Below are 18,474 nucleotides of genomic sequence, written 5' to 3'. Positions count from 1 at the left end.
AAAGAAAGTGGGTAGAAGACGTAAAGAGATATTTCAGCAAAGAGGATATATAGATGGCAAAGAAACACATGAAGACATGTTTGACATCATTAAGAAATACAAATTAAAACCATGAGATATCACTGCAAACCTATCCAAATAGCTAAAATAAAAAACAGTGACACCATCAAATTCTGGCAAGAATGTAGAGAAAGTAGATCAGTCATATACTGCTGATGAGAATCTAAAACGGTACAGCCACTATGGGAAACATTTGACAGTTTCTTAAATAATTAAATATACAAATACCATGCACTAGCAATTATACTCCTGGGTATTTATACCAGAGAAATGAAAATTTTTGTTTACTCTAAAACTGGTACATAAATGCTTACAGCAGCCTGATTCATAATAGACAAAACTGGAAACAATCCAGCTATCCTTCAATGGGTGAATGGTTAAACAAACTGTGATATATCCATACCATGGAATACTATTCAGCAATAAAAAAGGAAATACTGCTATATGAAACAACCTAGATTAAACTCCAGAGAATTAGGCTGAGTGAGAAAAGTCAATCCCAAAAGGTTACATACTGGCCGGCCCCGTGGCTTAGCAGTTAAGTGCACGCGCTCTGATGCTGGCGGCCTGGGTTCGGATCCCAGGCGCGCACGGACGCACCACTTCTCCAGCCATGCTGAGGCCGAGTCCCACATACAGCAACTAGAAGGGTGTGCAACTATGACGTACAACTATCTACTGGGGCTTTGGGGGGATAAATAAATAAATAAACTTTAAAAAAAAAAAAAAAGGTTACATACTGTATGATTCCATTTATATAACTTTCTTGAAACGACAAAATTATAGAAATGGAAAACAGGTTAGCGGTTCCTAGGAATTAAGGAGGCAGTAGGGGCAAAACAGAAGTGGGTTTGACCACAAAGGGACAAAAAAGAGGGATCTTTGTGGTGATGGAAATGTACTGTACCTAGATTGCACCAATGTCAATATACTGGTTGTAATATAGTTTTACAAGATGCTACCGTGAGGGGAAACTCGGTAAAAGGAACTCAGAATCTCTTTGTATTATTTCTTATAACTGCATGTGATTCTATAATTATCTCAAAATACAGTTTAAATTTTTTTAAAATTGCTTTTAAAACACACACACACACGGTAACCCGCAGAAGAATTTAATTTTAAAATCTGATATATTATAACATCACACTGAAAATATTTCTAGTTACCAGAAAATATCTCTTTCATTTTTAAGAAAAAATCCAACACATAATTCAGCTTTACCTTATCTGAACCTAAAATAATACAATTTATTAAATATAAAGTTGGTAAGGTTACAGTTTTAGCAGTGACGGGCATACCTGCAGCACTTACTAAAAACAACTTGGTCAGCACAGGGAGCATAAATGAACCAATATTCTTTACCACCAATTCCATCTAAAAATGGAGATAACTCCATGCTTTGCAAGGAAAATAATAAAATATGCTGAAAATACTAGGCAAGATTTTATGTGAAATGCTTTGAGGAGACAAATATAAAAGGAATATAAGCTGCAGATTATTCAGGAAAAGAAAATATTAAGCTTATTCTACCACAAAGAACCCATTTACCATAACATAAGAGTTCTTTTACTTATGTTAAAATATACCTAACTTTAAAGGCTTGCACCAATATATGCAGGATTTGTAGGTAGGCTAAATAAGACACAGGTTCATCCATTTTTACTAATAGATTAACAATACAAAGTAATCAGTGAACAGTGAGTGAAGATTAAAATATTAAGATTCAAATATTAAGATTAGATAAGAACCTACTATCTTTGTCTGCTGATTCACTTTTTTATCTTCTAGATCCTTGAATTTTGATCGAAACGAGACCATCTTCTCTTGAAGTTCTGGTGTACACAGTTCATACACATCCAACATAAGAGGAAATTTAACATCCTGTATAAACCAAAAAGAAAACAAAAATGTGTAAACAGACTTATAAAAGTAGTTATTTAAAATATCTATCACACTGTTAAAGCAGTGCCTTCATATGCAAATAAAGCCGAAAATAAAATCTGTAAAAGTCACTTGGAAATCTATACAGTTGAAAATATCACAGTGCTTATTTTCAATCTGGTCCTAACTTAAGGTAAGTTTTTAAAACTTTTTTCCCATTAAACATTTTAACCCATGAAACTGACCACAGAGAAATTACCAAAATTTATATGACAAAGAAACATTTCAGAAATATCAGACTAGTTGCTGTGAAAATAATGGATACCCAAAACCAGCAGTGGAGTCAATTTACAAATGGGGTCACTTATGACTTTAATTTGAAATACGATTTTACATAGAAACAATAGTGATACAGTTCAATAACTAATATTAATATATTTAAAGTTAACACTAGTAGATAACTTCAACTACATTTAACCTTCTCATATAACACTAAGTATATTTCAAAATGTATTATGAATTTCAGCTCAACAGGCTAGAATTCTACCTCTCCCAAGGATCAGGGACTCTGTTCAATAAAACAGCTAAATCATTAGCCTGGCTCCTATATCAAGAGATTACAATTTAAGTACTCTTTGGGCATCAGTAATTTAAGACTCTCCTTTAACCTGGAATAAGGAATCACCTAGAACAGAGTACAATGTGTTATACTACCCCTCACCCCTCTCCCATCCCCAAACCTACAGGATCAGTATCTCTGAAGTTGAGGATCTGATCTAAAGCAATGTTTCTGGGGAGTGGGGGGCATTCATCAGAATTATCTAGGAATCTTTTGAAAATTTAAGAACTCAGGCCCCGCTCAATTAGAAGCGGGGTGGGGGGAGAAGGAGGAGAAGCCAGACATATGTATGACTTAAAATAAAAATAACAATAGATCATTCCAATACACATTCCCGGTTAAGAACCACTCATCTAATGTTAATAACTTCCCTATGTACAGTATTTCGAAGAAAGTTTAATTATCCCTAAAGGAATAAAGAAACCTATTGTTAGGGATTGCCTTCAAAGAATTACAATATTTTATTATACTAAAGTTCATTACTAACCTTAAGAACTTTAGCATTCACAGATTCCTTCTCTTTATAAAAAAAGCGAACCATCTGAATAGTTAAATAAGCAGGTAGCCGGCTGATCTTGGACTGAGGAGAGAAAATGGAAAGAACTCCTATTACATGCAAATACCACACAAGTTTTTAATTCTTTGGTTTGGTGAAAACAAAGACTGGGTAATACTAATTAACTGGAAACCTTTCAACAAAACAGAGTTCTATGTCAAAAGGAATGTACAACTTACAGATTTGATGTACAAAGCATTTCTTTGCAATGTAGGAGACTGTTTGGTGATTTCTTCCTGAAGTCGCTAAAAAAGAACGTAACAGTAGACCAAACATCAGTTTTAAAGAATTTTTTCGGCAACATAGAATCAAATCTTTAATTCTTTTAAAAATTAATACTATTTAATAGACAACATACAGTATGTGGATAGATTCATACCACTGAGAAATAATTTGAATGAAGACAATGTGGGAAGGCTTTTAGATATGGTTCAGTTTTTAAAAGGCATCAAATAACTTATACTGGTGTGAACTTCTCAGAATGTAAATAATGTTTGAAGTTTTTTAATTATGACCCAAATGTTGCTCAGATTCTGAGAGTTTATATTGTATTTTATATAACATAAAAAAGCCTTTTATGGCATTCCTCTACTTATGGATTACCAGAATATTCATATTAGAGGAAAATTAAGAGAATGTAGGAAACCCTTGTTCTTCATGCTTTATGCAAAAAGCCTTCCAGAATCAATCAATTTTTGTTAAATTTGAGGTCAATTATTGTTAAATTTGAGGAAAGTCATACTACAGATAACCTCTGTTAATCTAACGAACGTGGGAAAGACTTTAGCCATTATACATATCTTAACCATCATGTCTGCCTTTCCACTCCTTACAGCCTGTGGGATAGTAGGCAAGACAGTTATCCCCTCTGGGCACCATTTGTACATGGTGATACTACTACCTACATTATAGTACTGCTGTTAGAATTACATGAGTTAGTACATGTAGAAAACTGGGAAAACTATTTGGCATATATTCCATGTCCAATAAACATTAGCTACTATTTCTAATATCAAAAAAATTAGCACTACTATGGGGCTGGCCCCATGGCCTAGTGGTTGAGTTTGGCACCCTCCACTTTGGCAGCCTGGGTTCATGGGTTCAGATCCCAGGCACGGACCTACACCACTCGTCAGCCATGCTGTGGCAGCGACCCACATACAAAACAGAGGAAGATTAGCACAGATGTTAGCTCAGGGCTAATCTTCCTCAAGCAAAAAAAAAAAAAAAAAAAAAGGAAGACTGGCAACAGATATTAGCTCAGGGCAAATCTTCCTCAGCAAAAAAAAAAAAATAGCACTACTAATATACTTTGCTTTAATATTAACACACAAGAAATCAGTGCTGAAACAATTTACTGTTATTTTACTATAAACATGTTACACGTGTGTAAAAAATCTTTATAAGTTTGATTTTTAAAAATTACTAATCACATTACAAAAGGAATCACCGAGGAGTAACTTTTTAACATTTAATCAAGTTTACTCAGTAGCAAAGAGGTAAAGAAATGTGGAGCCAAATTACTCAAGAATAATCAGAACAAGCTAAAAAATTACCAAGACAATAAATACAACATCTCATAAATACATGTTTTTCAAGAAAGCATATCTGGTGCGATGCATACAGGTAAGCTGTATGTATTATCACCAATCCACTATCATCTAGAAGTTTCCAAGGATATTTAGTTTTCCCAGAATTTATAAAATTATGAAGAAAATATCATCCTGGAGAGTCCCTGCCGAAACATTTCATTCCACACTCTCCAATTAATACTTTTAACTCCATGTTTTGATGCCCTGAAACTTGCACATCATGATTTCTTACGGGACTCTTGGTGGTGAGCTAGTATTTGTATGCTTTTAAAATGAACTTCTCTTAAAAGCCATTACGCCTCACCACAACTCTCCCCTCAGTATCACAGGACTAAGAACATCACTATTTATCTGTCTGCTTCTTACGTCTACATTTATCAACTTTTCCCCTAATCAATCTTATCCCATCTGTAGGTGGGAGCTCCCCAATGACAAATTATCTTGTTTATCAATGTAATCCCTCCCCAATTCACTGTTTTTCTTTCAAGAGATGTACATATTCCCCAAACCACATCAAATTAATAAGTTAGCAAGCAAAACTGTTATATTTTATCAATCTGCTCATTAAAGTGCATTCTTTAGTATGGCACTGGAAAAAGAGTACTAATTGAATAGAGCAAGTTCTAGATCTGACTCTGCCACAAACCAACAAAGTCACTTAAATTCTAGGGCCTCAACTGCAATACCAGTGCAATGGCAGAATGACTCTATGGCCTGATTTGCACAGTACGATCACAGTTTATACCTCATAATTATTAAAATACCCTCTTACAACACCCTCAGAGGCCTCCTGTGAGCCTCTGGTCACAACATTTTTGTCAAGTGATCAGTACACAATCTTGTTTTATGTGTGTTTCTGTTTAATGACACTGTTTAATGACACTTTACCTAACGTACACTGTTGATTCACTAACACTGAACTCACAGCAAACTACACTATAACTCGTCCCTGAACGATGCTTATCTAACAAACGTTATTTTCTCCGTAAGGCATATCACAGCCTTCTTGCACTTACAACACTAGGCAGCACTTCAGCACCATGCCTGAAGGTCATTTTAAACAGCAAAATCACCAACTTTTTGCAAAAAATGCAGCACTAAAATTACCTGAGAAAGGACACTTTTTTATAGTATCATAGCTGAAACAATAAGGCAGAGATCACCTTTTTGGATCTCAGGTGGGATGGTGTGTGTAAGGAGATTCAAAATTTTTGCCACTCTGGGCACGTCTACAAACAACTGTGAAAGCATTACAAGTACTGATGTTGGGGTTACAAACAAATTTTAGCGAGCAGGTGCATTTGCAAATATGGAATCCACGAATAATGACGATCAACTGTAATCATCCTTACCAATTTAAGTCCTGTAAAAAGATACTTGACTTCTTGATTGATAAAACAGCTGAGCTGAAGCTGATTTTCCTTTCCTTTAGTGACTTCTTCTTCTTCAGATTCTGTACATTTCATGCTTTGCAAAATAAGATAAGGAATATTCCAACAGGCCTTCAATTTGTTATACAATCTTGAATATAAACTACCCTAACGCTATTAAAATTAATAGTATAATTCATTAGTATTTAAAACATTTTGATTTCCCCATAGAGATTCAACAAACTTAAAAATGCTCATCTGCTTAGCAACAATACTAAGAAATCCATGTGTGTAAAAGGATAAACTCTAAACAAACAGAAACTGGTATTTATACAGTCTTAAAAACCCAAAGATACATAAACAGAAATCTTGTCTAAGTTTCTACCCATGACCTAGAAAATAGTACTTCCCTAAATTCATGTTTTATGAATTGGTTCAATCTCATGTACATAATATATACTCCATTTCATACAATTAAAAATTTATTCTCTATGAGATGAAAAATGAGGTAGACTCTGCTAAAGATGTTCCTAGGGAAAAAATAATGAATATCCTTTAAGTGTACATTTATTTAAACTACAAGATCACGCCAATGGGTGTATTTTTCCAAATTCCTAATTTCCATGATATTTTTCAGGCATAAAAACCTCTCAAGTTTTTTTCTTCATAGCCCACCCACCACTCCAATCAGTCAACAACGCTTTTTATACCAATTCACTTCTAATAAGTTAGGAGTACAGTCTATACAGATCTTAGCTCATAAGGATACGTAGTTTCAAACTCAACTCCGAAGAACTGATCAATTAAACTTTTCTTTTTAGAAGGTGTTACTGCTGATGCAGATGAAGAATCTGTCTGCAAAAATTAAAATGAAATAAAGACTCCAATTTTACTCTATATAGATATTAATGTGTATTTCCTCCCACACAATCCAGTTTAGTAATACATATTTAAGCTTTTTAAAATGTAATCCCTTTCTGTAAAATCCTTCTACTATTCAAAAAACATTACCAAAAGACCACAGATGCTCAATAATATCAACTGATTAAGATTAATAAATAACACATTGAATTCAAGCGTCAAATGTAAGCTTTCAAATTCTGACTACAGACTGAACATCTAAAGTATTCAAGTACATGTCTATCTATTAAGATGAATTTATTTCAATCCTTTGGGGTGGGGAATCAAGGTATACTGAAAGACTATAATCACAAATATATTTCAATCACCTCTTTAACAGAATCATCCTCTATGGCTTCCAATTTCTGTTGCAATACTCGCATCATTTGTATCCAACACTCATTAGCATCCTGTAATTTAAAAAATGACACAGTAAGTAATCCTGGCTGTGACAGTGTTTGTCCTATAAAATTCTTCTATAATAATTACTATTTCCTTAGTGAAGGGGAAGAAAGCTGTTTTTTTCTTTAAAAATATTAAGCCAAATTAGATATTATAGGATCTTCAAAACAATGAAGAATTCCAGAATAGTTGATTCACTCATTCAAGAGATGTTTACTGAGCTCCTAATTATCCTAAGCACTGTTCTATACACTAGGAATACACAGCAGTGAGCAAAACAGAAAAAGTCCAAAAATAGAAAAAGTTTATCTATGAGGGACATATATAAACAAAATATAACATAAATTCAAGTGAAGAGAAGAGTTATGAAGAAAAAAAAAGCAATATGGGAGCAGAAAGTGATTAGGGAAAGGACAGTATGCTATTTCAATAGGACAGTCAAGGAAAGCCTCTCTGATGCCTTGACATTTGAGCTGTGAGATCTGAACAAGGTGAGGAAGTCAGCCACATACTTATCTGAGAGCCAAAGGAACGAAAGCAAAGGCTCTGCAGAAAGAGGATACTTGGAGGGTTTAAAAACAGCTAAGTAGCCAGTGTATCTGGAGAGAAGTGAGCAAGGGGGAGAGTGGCCCATGAGAAGCTCAGAGAGGTAGCCAGGGGCTAGACTATTCAGGACTAGGATAGAAAATCACTAAGAGGTATTGAACAAGGAACCATCTTATTTACATTTTTAAAAGGACTCTAGGGGATGTGGGGGTAACTCTGCAGAGGGACAAAAGCAGAAGCAAAATGATCAGTTAACAGATTATTGCACCACTCCAGGCAAGAGATAAGAGTGGTGTGATCTAGAGAGGACTGATATCCGCATTTCCAAATACACTTCAATAAGTATGGTAAGTATAGGAAACCTAAGTTTGACATTTACAAAATGAAAACCATAGAACCTTGCCCTGATTACCTGTTGAAGATACTGTCCTTGCTCGCCCTTCTCTGCGAACTGTGGAAAAGCCATGTGCAAAAACTGCAGTAGAATAATAGGTGGAATACTAGAAGAAGTTTTATCCATGGAATCAAACAAATCTCTAAGGGCTTAAAAACAAAGCAAACACTGCCTTAGTAAAATAGTGACATATTTAATACATGCTACGGTAAATTAATTCTCGATTAATACAAATAACTGCTTAATAACTATTTTTAAGTATATCTATCCCTTTTGCAATTGTTGGATTCCTAATAAGAAAAAGATTTGTTTTTAAATCTTAAAGAACTCACCAGAAGACACTATAATGCAATCACTAGCTATAAACAACTTCTGAGCCCTGCCTCTTCATCTTTCTCTCCTTGCCAGCCTTTGTCTTCCCAAACAAAGCAGGGTATAGTCACTCAATACAGAGAACACATAACCTCTGTCTAGGGACCAAACAGGCATAATGTTACTGTTCCGCCACTACGCCGTTACCAGGCACCTCCCTCTAAGCCCATACTTGGTTCCCGTCTACTGAACTCCTGAACATTGAAAACTGGCTCCTTAAACATACTTTCTGACTCTACTGAACAGCTAAGAACCAAAACTAATTCACGTTCTTCAAAATCTTTCTTCTGCTTATTCCCTCTCACCATCACAAATCCCATGGTCACAGACTTGGCCCTGCTCTTGGAGTACAGAATACTTTTCCTCTGCTGACTTCCTAGCTATCACATCTTTCCCTTACTTCACGTATAGCAAAACTCTAATCTAGCTTATCTTGACTTGTTTTGTTAATTAAGATGTGAACTGTTATCTACCATTATTAAACACACGGAAGCCCAGCAAATACTACATCTCAGCACAAAGCCAAGTGCTCAATAAAATGTTCCTGAAAAAACAACTAAACACAATGTTTAAAAAATATTTTTAGAGGGAGGGCCGAAATTTAGACATTACTCCCAAGCTAATTATTTTTAAAATAAAAGAGCCTAAAGTATAACAACACTTTAAAGCATACACTATTCAAAAAAAAGATGATTTAAGATTTAATATATAACACGAACAGAGTATCTCAAAGTTCTAATGAGACATGACAACAACTAAATGCAATGTGTGATCCTAAACTGGCTCCTGAAGCAAAAAAGAAAAACAACTTTATAATGGGCAATATTGGGTCAACTGGCAAAATTTAAATAAAATCAGTAACTTGGAGTACTATATCAGCATTAAACTCCGAGATTTTGAAAACTAATAATTGTCTTGTAGTTATTAATGTCCTTATTCTTACAAAATACATATTGAAATATTCAGGAATAAAAGACATGATGCCTGCAACTTACTCTCAAATGGTTCAGAAGAAAAGAAGAGGCATTATAGAGAAGGATGAATCAGATGTGACAACAAGTAATCAGTGAATTTTTGCAACTTTTCAGCAAATTTAAATTTAGTTCAAAATAAAAAAGTTAAAAAGTCAAGAAGCAAAAAATAAAGAACAGTATTTTTCATCTCATCAATACTGCAAGTCTCCTACATGACACTGGAGAGTAATTCTGAGTTACTCTTAGATACACAAACAATCAAATGAACTAGATATATATATGATCACATCTTCTCATTAAAAACTTCATTTCAACAAATCTACCTTCAGGAAAAAAGGTCAGAGAAAAATCTAACTCCAAATGATGCAAAGAAACCTACTGTTTTTAGTATTAAAAATTAATGGTTAATCACAACGAGATACCACCTCACACCCCTAGGATGGTTATAATCAAAGACAGACAATACCAAACGTTAGTAAGGACACAAAGAAATCGGAACCCTCATACGTGCTGGGAGGAATGTAAAATGATGCAGCTGCTTTGAAAGACAGTCTAGCAGTTCCCCAAAAGGTGAAATATAGTTACCATATGATCCAGCAATTCCACTCCTAGATATTTACCCAAGAGAAATGAAAACATATGTCCACATGAAGACTTGTACACAAATGTTTAGCAATATTTATAATGGAAAGTGCAAACTATCCAAATGTCTATCAATAATGAAAGGATAAATGAAACGTGGTATACCCATACAATGGACTCTTATTCAGCAATAAAAAGGAATGAAGTACTGATACATGCTACAATCTGGATGGCCCTTGAAAACATTCTAAGTGGAAGAAGCCAGTCAAAAAGACTACATACTGTGCAATTGCACTTACATCAGAAGTCCAGAATAGGTAAATCTACAAGACGGACAGTGGCTGCATAAGGCTGGGAGTGGTGACGGGAAAACGGGGTGACTGCTAAATGTTAGAGTTTCTTTTTGAAGTGAGGAAAATGTTCTAAAATTGACTGTGGTGATGATGGTTGCACAACTCTGAGAATATACTAAAAAACAATGAATTGTACATTTTAAATGGGTGAATTGTATGATATGTGAATTATATCTCAATAAAGCTGTTACCAACAAAAAAAGCACGGCTATAAAAAACCCCATCAACCTAGCCCAATGATTTAAGAGAGTACTCATTTGTAAAACTGTCCCAAAATGGGGTAGGAGGATATATGGTCTCATGTAATTAAGAAGTAAGTTACTGCTATCCTTTAAAAATTTCTATTTCTCCTCATACCTCATACACCACTTCCTTACACTAATTCTCACTAAGACTCTCTTTTATAATGATCATGACAACTATAATAAAATCTATCTCCGGATATCCCCAAAGATATATTTTACTAATAGAACCTAAAGCCCAAATTGTAATTTAATCCAAAAAAATCCAAAGCTTTTCTTTTTCAAAAAGGACAGACATCACTGGTTTATAATTTAGATAATAAAATAAGTCACAAGTTGTTTAACCTAAGTGTTAAGTACTCCAATTTTAACGAGGTGATCACATTTTGTAAATTGAAAGGTACTAAACAAATTGTGAGTTAAAAAAACATTTACTCAATACTATACGCCCTCTCAAAAAGTAGTATACTTAAGATACTGACCTGCAGTAATATACTGTGCTGAAGCCATTTCCCCTGACGCTCTCAAGGCACCTGCATACCTAGGAACATTAAGGCAGATTTAAATAACAGGATTCAGGGGCCAGCCCTGTGGCATAGTGGTTAAGTTCGGCGCACTCCACTTCAGCAGCCCGGGTTTATGGGTTCGGATCCCAGGCACAGACCTACACCACTCATCAGCCATGCTGTAGCAGCAACCCACATACAAAATAGAGGAAGACTGGCAACGGATGTTAGCTCAGGGAGAAACTTCCTCACCAAAAAGAGACACATTTAATGTCCACTATTACAAAGCAAATAATACAATTTCAGAAATAATAAAGAAAAAAGCATTAGATTAAAAACATTAAATCCAAATCAATACACCTACATTCAACACTAACTTGCTATATAACATTAAATAAATCACTTAAATTTCAAGTCAGTTTGCTCACCTATAAAAGGAGGGGTTTCTATTAAAATGATTTCTAAATTCACTTTCAGCTTTATGATTTTCAGTTAATTTACAACAGTACAAAGGACTGCCTATCCAAAAGAAATATTCAAACCATAGTATTTACTAATACAACTTATGACTAAAGATCAGAAAGTATCATTCAGATAATATCAAACATCGGGGGATGGGAGACTGTATATTCACCATGATAAAACCATGAGTGACTAAAATGAAAAAGACTGATATTACCCAAGACTGGCAAGAATGTAGAACAAGCAGAACTACTGATACAGTCAATAACATGGATGAATCTCAAAAACTATGCTGAGTGAACTAACTCAAACCAAAAAAAAAAGTACATTCTGTATATTTATTTTAAGTTCCAGAATGCAGAAAACTGATATGAGATCAGTAGCTGCCTGGGGAGTTGGGCTGTGGGAGACGATGAGGATTGACTGGGAAAAGGTACAAGAAAAGTTTCTGGGGTGATGGAAATGTTCTATAATTTGATTGTAAAATCGGTTACAGAGAATTTGCATTTGTCAAAACTGATTACACTGAACACTTAAGATATGTGAATTTCACTAGATGTAAATTATATTCCAATTTAAAAAAACAAAAACTCGGGGCCGGCCCAGTGGCGCAAGCGGCTAAGCGCGCACTCCACTGCAGTGGCCTGGGGTTCGCCGGTTCGGATCCTGAGTGCGCACCAATGCACTGCTTGGCAAGCCATGCTGTGGCAGCGTCCCATATAAAGTGGAGGAAGATGGGCACGGACCTTAGCCCAGGGCCAGTATTCCTCAGCAAAAAAAGAGGAGGATTGGCAGATGTTAACACAGGGCTGATATTCCTCACAAAAAAAAAACAAAAAAAAACTCTGTGCTTCCGTAAGTAGAATGAAAGAGGTCACAGAAAACATGCTAAATTATATTCAATTAAAGAGTTTTATTTTTCTTTTTTACATTTGCTTGTATCTTTTGGAAACTGCTGCAACTAAAAAAATTTTTTTAGTTTTTCAATACACAATAATTCACAATAATGCCTAAATTATTTATATTCATTTAAAAAAATGATAATCATAATGTTCCCTGTCAGACAGTTTATTAACTTTTTAAAAGGCAATTCTGAAGTTAAAATGAAGTACTAACAAAGCAGATATATCCCAGAACATCACTGAAATATGTAATTACATAACTTCTGCTGTTACTGAATTTTACTTCTAGTTATGGGATAACATGAGTAAGAAACTATTTCTACACTTATGGCAAAAGCTACACTAAAGAATTATCAATCTTTTTTTTTTTTAAGTAACTAAGAATAGGAAACTCATAGCTATCTATAATATCCCAAAAAAACTTGCATTTTCTTATACCAAGAAAACATATAATTCCTAATTAAGGTAAAACCATCCAATAAGTCAAATTACATTAACACTGAACTTTACAAAGAAAAACGCTTACAAAAATAGGACGAGGAATTGACAGGAGCACCGAGAGGTTTAAGAGACAGAAATACTGAGAGGTTTTACAGACAAAAGAACCAAGAGAATACCTTTCTAGTCTTTGACAAGTCAAAAAATAAAACTTAAGTAATGATACAGAAAACATGGAAGTAATTAATAAAGTTAACTTAATATCTATTTTACTTTATCACCTACAAAAAGAGGACATCTTGACTTTTTTTATCGTCTGTGAAATAGTCACAATAATCATGTATCAAATCAACCCAAACATTCATCAACAGAACAATGGATAATTATTTGGTATTGTATGCACACAACGATATAATATACAGCAGGAACACAAATGAACTGCAACTACATATACATACACAACATGGATAAACCAAACACAATGAGCCAGACCCAAATGAACACAATCTGTATGTTTCCATTCATAAAGAGTTGAAAATAGGCAAAATTATCCATGAAGTTAGAAGTCAGGTTAGTATTAACAACTTTAGAAAGAAGGGTTAGGGTAGTGATTAGGAAGGAATAAGTGACGGGATTTTTAGTGTGCTGATAGGGTTATATTTATCTCTGCTGGTTACATGGATGTGTTTGCTCTAGGATAATTCACTTGTACACTTTTCTGTATAACTCAGTAATTAAAAAGGCCAGCCCCGTGGCTTAGCGGTTAAGTGCGCGCACTCCACTGCTGGCGGCCCAGGTTCGGATCCCAGGCGCACACCGACATGCTGCTTCTCCGGCCATGCTGGGGCGGAGTCCCACATACAGCAACTAGAAGGATGTGCAACTATGACATACAACTATCTACTGGGGCTTTGGGGGAAAAAACTAAATAAATAAAAATTAAAAAAAAAAAAAAAAAAAAAAACTTTGAGCCAAAATGAAAAGATAAAGAGATTTTATAGTGTTTCTTTTAAAACATCTGAATAGCCTTATCTAATGAACAGGGAACAAGAACATCAGAATTAAATACTTTCATTGCTACACAAGCACAAATAAATAATCCAAGCACACAGCTTAAGAAGTTAGAAAACAATAAAACAAGCCTAAGGAATATAGAAATAAGAAATTAATAGAAACAAAAGTAGGATGAATCAGACAAGTGTAAGAACTAAGTGAATAAATCTAATAGCCGATTCTGTGAAAAATAAAACACACAAACCTCTGGCAAGATGATCAAGGGAAAAAATATATATGTATAACAAATAAGAAATGAATATGAACAGCAACTAGAAGGATGTGCAGCTATGACATACAACTATCTACTGGGGCTTTGGGGGAAAAATAAATAAATAAATAAAATTATTAAAAAAAAAAAAAAAAAAAAAAAAAGAAATGAATATGGGGAAAAAACACGCAGGTCCAAAAACTGAGTAACTCCTATGCTAAAATAGTTTAAAAAGATAAGAATAAACTCATAGAGGGGCCGGCCCGGTGGCGCAAGCGGTTAAGTGCGTGCGCTCTGCTTTGGCAGCCCAGGGTTCGCCAGTTCAGATCCCGGGCGCACACCGAAGCACTGCTTGTCAAGCCATGCTGTGGCGGCGTCCCATATAAAGTGGAGGAAGATGGGCATGGATGTTAGCCCAGGGCCAGTCTTCCTCAGCAAAAAGAGGAGGATTGGCAGATGTTAGCTCAGGGCTGATCTTCCTCACACACACAAAAAAAAGAATTCATAGGAAAATACAAATTAGCAAAACTGACTCTGAAAGATACAGAAAATATGTATTTAAAATGCCAAAACACGGTTGAGTTCAGCCAATTTTATGGGTAAGTTCTTATCAAGAACAAGTCATTCCTATACAAATTTGAAAATGAACGTAAAATAGCAATCTAGTAATTGCTGATGGAAAAAAACTGACTTGCCAGTCTCCAGCAAGACAAAAATATGGCCATGTGATACCACTGGCACTCCACATCACAAGTTCCGCATCTGCGGATTCAACCAACTGCAAATCGAAAGGCCTATGATGGCTGTGTCTGTAATGAACATGTACAGACCTTTTTTTTTTGTCATTACTCCCTCAACAATACAGTATAACTACTATTTACATAGCATTTACATTGTATTAGGTATTATAAATAGTTTAGAGATGATTTAAAGCGTACGGGAGGATGTGCGTATGTTATATGCAAATACTACACCATTTTATACAAAGGACTTGAGCATCCAGATGTTGTTATCTGCAGGGGTCCTGGAATCAACCCCCAAAGGATACCGAGGAACAACTGTACTATCTTTTATGAGTAACTTACAGTGTTTTCAAGGGTAATTTTTATTATATACACTTTTCACTTTAGGTTCTAAATTTACAACTCCCACATTACAATAAGGTTCCACTGTTGGGCAGCATCAAGCAAACCAGATTTTACCTACAGCTATAGTTCTTGGCCCTCACTGCCTCTTCAGCTAATCCAGTCTATTTCTCTTGAATGCTCTTTCTTTCTACCCTTCATCATTATACATCTCACTCTCTAGAACCTGCCAAATAAAAACCTTTTAAGTATTTGAGGATGATCTTCAGCATTGCCAGCGTAAAACACATTTCATGGAATTTTTCTCTCTTCTTTCATTCCTATTTTATCAGTCAGTGCCATTTTTCCAAAGACATACAATTCTATCCATGTCATCTTGTATCGATTAAGTTAGTAAGTACAAGGGCTTTCATACTCTTGCAAAAACTGAAAATTCAAAAAGTACTTCATTTGGTTTCAAAAAACAAAATCAACAGGATGAAATCCCCTGCTTATACAAAACTCAGAGCAATAACTCCAAAACATGAAAGAGAGCTCTCTTTGGAACAGAGGTATCCCAGATGAAAGAAAGAAGTAAACGGGAAGTCTTGAAAGTAAGGCAAGTCTATCCAACTAGGCACCCTGTAGGTCAGGGAGCTGGCCCAGCAAGCTACTCATTCAGATAATTTGTAATCAGGACATAAGGAAGAGAATATGGTTGCATAAGATAAGAACACAATCTTCAACAAATGAGGGAAGATCAATCCTTACATGCAAAGAGAACAGAGTTAAAGGACCAAACAGGAAAAAACCCTTTAAATAAGAATACTTCAGAGCCTCAGAGAAATAAAAGCAGGAATTATGTCCAAAAATTAAGGAGATTATAAAAAAAGAACAAAATATTGTGATAAGCAGTTGTGAAACAAAGCTAATATACAAATCAGTGAAATGTACAACAAAACTGAGGCATTCTCCCAGAACACAGCAAACAAAAATAAATACAAAGTACAGAGAAGAAAAGAGACATGAAAAATAGATCCAGAAATTCTAATATTTAGAATGTAAGTGGAAGCTAGATAAAATAGAGGAGAAACAACATCTGAAGAAATAATGGCCAAGAATGTCCCAGAGTTTAGGACAAGAATCCTCAGACTGAAAGTGCCCACTGACAGCTAAACAAGATAAATGAAAGAAAACCCACACTTACACTGCTGGAAAACTTTAAAAAACAAAAATAGAGAGAAAAACCCTAAAACTTATTAACAAAAAAGAGTAAGAATCAAGATTGATATTAGACCTCTCATCAGTAACTACGGGCACACTAAAATAGTGGAGAAATAACTACGAACCTCTGAGAAAAGTAACTCTAACTTTAACATTTCCCATCAAAACAGTTCTGAAACAGTATCTGTTTACTTGATAGCCTTTCTCAATTAGACTGTAAGTGCCTTGAAGACAGGTACTGTGTCTTGTTCACTGATAATACATCAGCTGCAACCCAGGCAACCTCCTATAAATACCTGACAAGTATTCACTCCAGAGAAATTTAGAAAACCTTCAGTTACTCTCAGATTTCTGCATAATCCTCCTCCTTCCTCTCTACTGCTCAGTTCTATCAAAGTATTTCACAAGCCGCTAAGGAAAAAAAAAAAATCAAAATTCATAAAGTTGTCCAAGAATTCAAAACGCAGTTTAGAATTCTATCATACACTAAGAACTAGAAATGTATGTATCAAGACGATTGTAATAAATTTATTCAGAATTAAGTTACATATTTTTTTAAGTTACACATTTATACTCACTGAAGAGAAGCGACCCTCATTTATAGACTACTTCATAGGTTCTCAAAATACAGATAATTGTTTACTCTTTTATCTTTTGTACAGTAGTATAAAAACCAAGTTTTATTTCTTTTAAAAACCATTACTCACTGGCATAAGGACAGACATACAAATCAATGTATTTATTTCTAGACCAGAATTGAGAGTCCAGAAATAAATTTTACTTATTACATACATTATGGTCAGTTGATTTTCAACAAAGAGGCTAAGACAATTCAATGGGGAAAGATTAGTCTTTTCAACAAATGGTACTAGAGAAACTGGATATCCACATGAAAAAGAATGGGACACCTACTTCCCACCACACATAAAAATTAACTAAAAATGCATCATAGACCCAAACGTAAAAGCTAAAACTACATTACGCTTAAAGGAAAAAAAAAAACATAGGAGTAAATCTTTGTGACCTAGAATTAGGCAATATTTTCTTACATGACACCAAAAAAAAAAAAAACAAGCAACAAAAGGAGAAAAAAATTAAACTACATTAAAATTTAAAACTCTTGTGCTACAAACGATACCATCAAGAAAATGAAAAGAAAACTCACAAAATGGAAGAAAATATTTGCAAATTATCTATTTGAAAAAGGACTTGTATCCAAATATATAAAGAACACTTACAACTGAATAATAAAAAGACAAACCATTTAAAACATAGGCAAAGGATCTGATCAGATATTTCTCTAAAGATACATAAATGGCCAATAAGCACATGAAAATATGCTCAACATCACTAGCCATTAGGTAAATGCAAATGAGAACCACAATGAGATACCATTTCACCCTTAGGATGGCTATAATCAAAGACATACAATAACAGGATTGGCACAGAAACGGAGAAATTGGAATTCTCTTACATTGCTAGTAAGAATGTAAAATGGTGCAGCCATTTTGGAAAACAGTTTGGCAATTCTTCAAAATGCTAACATAGAGTTACCATATGACCGATCAATCCACTCATAACCAAGAGAAACGAAAACAAAACATCTGCACAAAAACTGGTGCTTGAATGTTTAAAGCAGCACTAGTCATGATAACTAAAAAGTGCAACAATCCAAATGTCCATCAACTGATGAATGGATAAACAAAACGTGGTCTATCCATACAATGGATTATTATTCAGCCATAAAAAGGAATGAAGTATACATGCTACA

The 18,474-nt window shown here is 34.6% G+C and overlaps 1 protein-coding gene across 2 annotated transcripts in view; it reads right to left on the bottom strand.

Annotated features, from left to right (window-relative positions):
• USP14 (ubiquitin specific peptidase 14) overlaps positions 1-18,474 on the bottom strand; it is a 47,982-nt gene that overhangs the window by 8,096 nt on the left and 21,412 nt on the right. For both annotated transcript variants that reach the window (XM_087439021.1, XM_004421034.3), the window contains 8 exons: positions 11,326-11,384; positions 8,339-8,469; positions 7,308-7,388; positions 6,848-6,933; positions 6,061-6,175; positions 3,296-3,361; positions 3,048-3,140; positions 1,813-1,941 (listed from right to left, as the gene is read on the bottom strand). In XM_087439021.1, coding sequence (XP_087295147.1) covers positions 1,813-1,941; positions 3,048-3,140; positions 3,296-3,361; positions 6,061-6,175; positions 6,848-6,933; positions 7,308-7,388; positions 8,339-8,469; positions 11,326-11,384 — 760 coding nt within the window. The remainder of the gene's footprint in view (positions 1-1,812; positions 1,942-3,047; positions 3,141-3,295; positions 3,362-6,060; positions 6,176-6,847; positions 6,934-7,307; positions 7,389-8,338; positions 8,470-11,325; positions 11,385-18,474) is intronic.

The sequence above is a fragment of the Ceratotherium simum genome, chromosome 14 (genome assembly GCF_057802395.1).
Source record: "Ceratotherium simum simum isolate JZ-2026a chromosome 14, ASM5780239v1, whole genome shotgun sequence".
Classification (NCBI taxonomy): Eukaryota; Metazoa; Chordata; class Mammalia; order Perissodactyla; family Rhinocerotidae; genus Ceratotherium; species Ceratotherium simum.
The sequence above is the reverse complement of the archived record's forward strand: the minus strand, read 5'-3'. Positions and strand labels throughout refer to the sequence as shown.